Raw genomic sequence first — 7,514 nt, forward strand, 5'->3', positions numbered from 1 at the left:
TAAAAGCAGCAAAGGAAGGAGTAAAAAACATTAATCTGATTCAAAGGGTTATTTGCATGGTAATCTAAATTTATAATAATAAATAAATATATTCTTTAAACAAATTACCTGTTTATTTCTATAAAAATAAAAACTCTTGTGAAAAGTAACTTCTTGCTTTTTTGCCAAAATATTATGTATTAGATTTTATCACAGAAGCATGAATAAATACCACAATTTTATTTTTAAAGAAAAAAAAACAGTTTTGTAAATCTATTTTGTGTAATTTTAATTTTTTTTATAAATTTTAGACGTTAATAATTGCGGGAATAGTAGCCCATTATAGATACCTGTTATGCACCAATTCTCGATAATTTACTAATAAAAATATTTGTTGTTTTACTAATTCATATTGTAATATTAAAAATATGTTTTCATGTTTTTTTTTAATTTCTCACATATAAGCAGCTATTTACCTAGTAATAATATCGATGTTATATTAGTCTGTGGAGCGGTGACGTGTAATCTCTTATGTACTATTTTTTAAAGAATATTATCATGAAGTACATTAGTATGACATACAACACAATATTTCGCATTTCTTGTCATTATTTAAATACACCGCTCGACAGGTAAACTTCTTCATCGAGCCATTTGCATGCCAAATCACTAAATATTAATTTAATAATAAAAATTATACTATCTATTTGTAATATTGTGAAAATTGCAAAACCTCATATTTTTATGTATAAATCTAGTTTATAAAAATTATAAAATTTTCATTTGCTACACATATATTTTTTTTTATTGTTAAGTTTTCAAGAATGTATTCGTTTTACATTTGTGTTAATAAAATATTATAATATATTAATACAGCCTTTTTTATTATGAGTATTCTGGTAAAACATTAATGCAATATATAATGTGATGTGATCTGCACAAAGGATATAACAAAGTAGACTTTAACAATAATTCTATGTTTTTTATGTAGATTTACGATACATAATATATATGTAATACACACTTATGCAAAATTCTTAATCATTTTGAAACATTTATTATTTACAAACTAATAAAATTAAATGAAAATGAAAATAAGCAATTAAGATCATGCACGCTTCGGACGGGTGAATATTTATTTAAATCCTTTTGGGCAAATTTGTAAGGAAATAAATTTACAAATTATTTTTCTTGGGTTTATCGAGAATAATAAGTAATTCATAACAGCGATATAAAGGGTCCACCTTCGTAATGTAATGGACAGCATGCTCAACCTGGAGGTCCATACTGGAGGTCCCGGGTTCGATTCCCAGGGGGGGAGGTCAAATAAATTTAAGTGATATTTTTACCATAATATTTATTCAATACCCTGGATATGCGTTATTGATCAAGATAACACTGCGTTTATATGATGCAGTGCCCTATGCGCCATCGGGTGCGGATAGGGTTTTAAGAAGATATAAAGGTCAGTGTAATTAAACTCCTAATGGAAGAGTCTTTTTAAAATGGAAATAGCTCCAACTGAGGATAATCCCACATGAATGCATCTCAATAGACATTGCTTCTTGTTAAATTGCCAAGGCGGATATGTGCTTCTTAGAAACACTTAGTTTTTTTCCGTTTTATTACCCTCTCAAGACCAGTCACCTCCATATAACGGCCATGTTTACATTCCAAAAAGTGACCGCTATAGAGATTTTCATTGTAAGTTTATATGTTGTATATATTTATATACATATATACATGAAAAATACATATATTGATTAGGATTTTATGGTGAAAGACATTAGTGCTATGGAAAAGGAATGGTAATTATTATTACTGCTATGGATAAGGAGAATAACAGTAATGGATAGCAATAAACCTTGCTTATCAATAATGGATAGGAAATAAAAGTATCATAAAATTTATAAATAATAATTTATTGTAAATTATTTTTGTGTTTATTCTTTGAAGGTAACTTAAATAAACTTTTTTCAATGGATAATTCCGAAGTCCACATTTTATCATTTTCCTTTTTTATCTTCTTGGCTGGCTTAACTTCTTCTAAAGAGTCTTCCATATTTTGTCCTTTTCGTTTTCTTTTCGTTTTTTCAGGCATTTCAATATCGTTCACTTCCTTTTTGATTTGAATACTTTTACTGATTTTTTTGTAATTATTTGTCGGATTTTTTAATTTTTCATTGATCGAGTTCGGTATCTTTATTAGTGATTTAAAATTAACACCTAAGAGAGGGTGTCGCTTTTTTAGATTCGAGGGGAATGGTATTTTTACAATTGGCTCATCACATACCTCTATATCATTGTTGCTGGTCAATTTTTCTCGTATGAAATACATACCGTGCAGATTAAAACAAGACAGTTTACAATTTTCGCTGGCAGCAATGGAAGGTTCCAAAATACAAAGCTTTTCTCGATTATTTATCGGTGAACAAATGCATTCGTAAGAATTGCTTCCAATTTTTAACTTTTTTTTATCTTTTTGAAGAAAATTGAGGCCTACCAAAGAGTTTATAGGGAGATTGCGAGGACTTTGCAACAACCAAATATCATCATCATCGGTAATCTCGCACTTGCCTTCATTCTTACTAGCCTTCAAATCTTTTTCTTTGACAAATGTATCTAAAATACTTTTATTTGAATTGTTAATTTCTTCGGAGTTTTTAACACTTATGAAATTAGATTTTGTTGAAGTTAAAATGGCTCCGGAGTGCAAAGGAACTGATTTATGGTCACCTTTATCTATTTTAACGTTACACCTAGATTCGTTTACAGTCATGTTGTAATCCAGAGATTTATTATGATTGGAAACTATATTTTTTTCATCATCATTGAACTTCTCCAACTTTACCTTTTTTAATGGAATGCTTCCTATTTCCTCAGTAAATTTTGGATCAGAGACTCTAAAACAGAAATAATAGGATTAGTATTCAAATATGCATACAAGATGTATGAAACTATTACTTGTTCCACATTCATTTTTATGTGGTCGAGACGAAATACAAGTGAACATTTGAAAGAAACTATGCAATATTGATGAATATGTATTAATAATGAATAGGGAAATCAACAATCAATATAACACCGCATCAATATGATGCAGTGCCCTATGCACCATTGCATGCGGACAAGGGTGAGAGGAATGCACTAAGCTAGCATTGATGATTATTCAACTGATCACTTTTGGCTTCAATGTCGTATGCGATGTATAATTTTTTTTTATTTCAGTTGCCTAAATGAATGACCTATTCACACTCATCTTTCATATATATATTTTTTTTTTAAAGAAAAAAATACTAGTCCTTGTACTATTTTTGCAGGCCTAAGCGCCTAGTTATTAAAAGTAGAAATTAAGTTTTGCTAAAGTGGACTCGAACCCAGAAACTCTGACTCAAGAGTCTGCGACAATTTGACATTACCTAAACTGACCATTTATTTTTGTCCTCAAAACGTGACATCTACCAATTTTTACGTAATAGTATGTATATTCAAGAAAACACATATTTTTTCATAGATTTTATGTATTAATAAGAAGAAAAGGAATGTTGATAAAGAAAATGAGAAGAATAAACAATATTAATATGAAAAATTTATGTTGTTTTATATTTTTCTGATGAACTAATTTTCTTAAGTATAAGTGGGTTTGCTCTTAAATAAGAATGGAATTCTTGGCAGGATTTTTAAAAATTTATCTTAACTAACAACATCGCTTTAAGTACTCCGACTTGTGTTTTTTCTGTCTTCCACAACTTATTCATCTGTGAAAAGATTCTTTCTACGGGCGCATTTGTTCCGGGCAAGCATAAAATGTATTCAATGATTACTCTTAAGTTTTAAAGGTTCAGTTTTATTAACATTTTTGTAAAAAAATAAATAAGTTCAAATTATTATTACGAAAGTGTTGGAACAATTCAATTCAACGATTTTTGATTGACACGTTTCCTATATTCCATTCGGTCACTTTTTGGAGTGTAATATAGTTACTATAAAGTGAATACTCATCAAATACTTCTGTTTTAGTTGCTATTGATGAATCCTTTATTAAATTATTGACTTATCTTCTTACGGAAGTGGTGGGTATTCCTTCTGTCTTTTTATAATATAGTGTTTTCTAGAATTGTATCCCTAATACACTTGTTTGTAAATTGTTACATATGGGACATTTCAACATCCCGAAACATTACTTGGGGACAGCGGTTCAGGCTATCTAAAAACGGGACGGTCCCATTCAAAACGGGACGAATGGTCACATTAAAATTAACGCACATTGGTTGATATAATACAGCTGTACATGTGACAAATAAAAAAAATTGAACCTATTATTTTATAATTATTTGAATGAATTGTATTTAGTTATTTGACTGAATATGCGGAAGTAAGTCGGATCTAGGAGTAATGATAGAAACGAATTATGAAATCCAAATTATAAATAGTAACCTATCAGCAAGAATAAAATACCTCGTTACCCAGCAGATTTGAGACATGCTATTTTCTAGTTTTTATTTTATTTAAATAACCTTGCCATCTAATATAAATATATAATATTACGACACATTGAACTTTCTAACCTCTCTTCATAATCCACGCGAACCCAACCGAAGCTAGAGTTCGAGTTTTCAGAATCCATATTCTAATATAATTAACATAAGATATTTTCAAAATGAAATAACACACATTAAAAGATATCACACATCACCAAAAAAAACTAGGCTAAAGACCGGTGCAAAGATACTAGACCCGTGAGATAACCTAAAAATTATAAGTCAACCTAGCTCACAGACTAACTAATTTATATAAAGACCGCCAACTGCCTCGATTTTTTATGGCTAGAAGTGATATTCGCCAGCGGCCGGAAGTGACGTAAACGGCTAGAAGTACTAAGCTCCCGGCTGGGCGTGACTTCGCCGCGGCTGAATGTCAAATCCACCCGCCGAAATATTTATCATTCATTTTTCAGTTTAAATGGTATTTATATTGAAATTCGCGAGTGTTTTTGCCTAGAATTTTCACTCATGAATTACATGAAATTATAGTAACTTTAAACATAAAGAGTAAATCCACTCACAAGTAGGCATAGGCTATGAAACTTTTAAAGTTGAAGCCTGAGTAGGGACATGATAAACGGTGTTGCATAAGCCGTAGCTAGATTTCAGAGTCACTTGGACGTTAGGTAATTCAAAAAAAAAAATATTGAAATTTGTTGTATTACATATTTTCAAAATTATAATATTAATATTACAAAGAAGATATTTCACTATCTAAATTTATTTATTTCAGTGTAAACAAAAATAGAAAGGTCACGGCTAAAACGCGACATTTATAAAAAGAGTTCAGGCGATTAATAATGGTTACTCAACTCAGCCTTACAATGGTAAATGGTAATGGTAACTTTTTTGAAATCATTTTCTCAAACTATGTATAAATATAAGGCTTTTCAACAAAAACAAAAACGATGGAATTTTCAAATTACTATATTATATTTAAAATTCTAGAAAATACAATATTTTAAAAGGGCGGAAGGAGTGCCCACCACTTTCTGAAGTTATGTTTCTTAACGGGGGTGCCAGCGCCCCTTTGTGGGCGTTTTGGAAGTCTGGCTAGGCGTTTTTAAATTTTTTGCATTTGGGGGGTGCTGCAGAAGTTCAAGAGAGCGTTGTGTCAAGTAAGAAAAACTACACTTTCATACGCAAAATTTAACTTTAACTTTGGCATAATACTCAATATTATCAAGTTCTTCATATACGGATTTCTATTTTTCTATCGATAATTGTCTATAACCATAGTTTGTCTATATTTATTTGAAATATTTGAACAACTTGTTGGTATCTCGTATTTTTCGTTCCCGTTTTGGTGTTTTTGTTAGTGTATTAGTGTGTCTCGTCATTTCTGGTCGTTTTTTGAACAATCTGACGTTTACGAGTCGACCCCCCCTGACCTAGCTCTTTTGAAGTTTTCTTTGCTACCAAATAAACGATCATAGAAAAAAGAATAAGTACTTACTTACACAGAACCACAAGTGCGTTTGAGTAGTATAATTGATCATATTTTAGAATGTAACTATTCAAATAACACATAAAAATATATTTTTTTCTAAAAGAATAAAGAGTATCGCAATATCTATATTATGAAACACTTTCCCAATGTAACGAATGCAAAGATCCACAAATTAATTCTAAAATAAAATATTTGACCATCCGGTTTGTGTAGTAATTTCCGTTGCCGGAAAACCATCGGATTTTGTACAGGAAGTTATTTTGGGTATTATTTTTGTTGACATTTACGAGGTGACAAAAATAACAACTGAACTTTCTGTACTTACAGATACCGATCAGATTCACCACATCGGATCACTACACAAACTGGATGCCTCACCATTAACTTCATAAATTTCATTGTAAGTGGTTAGCAGTCTTTAAGTTTTTTTTATACTTAACTAAAGCAAACAATTTAATTAAATTGAATTAAACCATACCCGCTTCCTAAGTGGAGCATATGGAGTCTACAAACTGTCGCCAGGCTTTTCTATTGGCTGCCAGCTCCTTTGCATCCTACCAAGTCAGATCCACGTCCCGAAGTTCTGACGAGAACTGCCGACAAATTGTCAACAGTAGTCGTCTAGGGCAGTGCAAACCTGATGCCTTGTCAAAGAGGCAAGCTTGATTAAGGCTCTCGGGATGCATGCATAGTACATGGCCAAGCAGACTGAATCGCCTTTTTTGACGTCAGTTGTGACCAAGATTTGCTGCGTCCTACGCCATATCTCTTCATTCCTCACAAAGTCAAACCACCGCACGCCTAAAATTCTCCGCAGCCACCTATTCTCAAAGCTCAGTACATGGCTGCTCTGGGGCCTTGTAAGGTGCCATGTTTCACAGCCGTATAAGAGAACAGGAGCAATGCAGGCATTGTATAGGCAGCATTTGGTCTTCACCGAGTATAAATTCAATCTCCAGACAGCCTTCATACTGTTAAATGTGGACCCTGCGAGTCCTAAGCGCACTTCCAATTCCTTTTGAAGGCTGCCATTTTCACTCCCAAGTACTTGAAACTCTCGACCCTTTCAATATACTGGTTACTCAACATCAAGTGTTGTTTTGCAGCATTTATTTTAAGCCCCATGTGCGTAGAATGCCTATTTATCCTGTCAAAGATTAATTGAAGACCCTCGATGGAGTCATCAATTATAACAGCGTCATCTGTGTACTCTAGGTCGCAGAGTTTTCGGGAGGGGGAGATAGTTAATCCTCGGTCAGATAGTAATGACTTTCATGAATGAGTTTAATGAAGTGAAACCAAATTACCATGGAAATTATACATTATGACAATCTACGGAGGCAAGCATGAGTATCACACAATGGTGCATAGGGCATCTCAATGCATTAACTCAATAGTTTATTTCATGGAAGTAAGGTGGTCCATTCTGTGCTTATTATTTATAGAAGCAAGTACAAAAAATATTATGCACGATACAGGCACGCAAAATAATGCTCCATGGAGGTGGTGAAATTTTTTGTTAATGGGGTAAAAATAAAACG

The 7,514-nt window shown here is 32.0% G+C and overlaps 1 protein-coding gene across 1 annotated transcript; it reads right to left on the bottom strand.

Annotated features, from left to right (window-relative positions):
- Positions 1 to 1,882: 1,882 nt before the first annotated feature.
- LOC148310476 (uncharacterized) lies at positions 1,883 to 4,776 on the bottom strand. The gene is made up of 2 exons (XM_088258368.1): positions 4,548 to 4,776; positions 1,883 to 2,882 (listed from the first exon to the last, which is right to left on the bottom strand). Exons 1-2 carry the CDS (start codon positions 4,604 to 4,606, stop codon positions 1,901 to 1,903), a joined length of 1,041 nt encoding a protein of 346 aa, XP_088114494.1. The 5' UTR covers positions 4,607 to 4,776; the 3' UTR covers positions 1,883 to 1,900.
- Between the last annotated feature and the right edge of the window lie 2,738 nt (positions 4,777 to 7,514).

This window comes from Brachycentrus maculatus, unplaced genomic scaffold, assembly GCF_059751285.1.
Source record: "Brachycentrus maculatus isolate JH-2025_06_01 unplaced genomic scaffold, ASM5975128v1 h1tg000093l, whole genome shotgun sequence".
Lineage (NCBI taxonomy): Eukaryota > Metazoa > Arthropoda > Insecta > Trichoptera > Brachycentridae > Brachycentrus > Brachycentrus maculatus.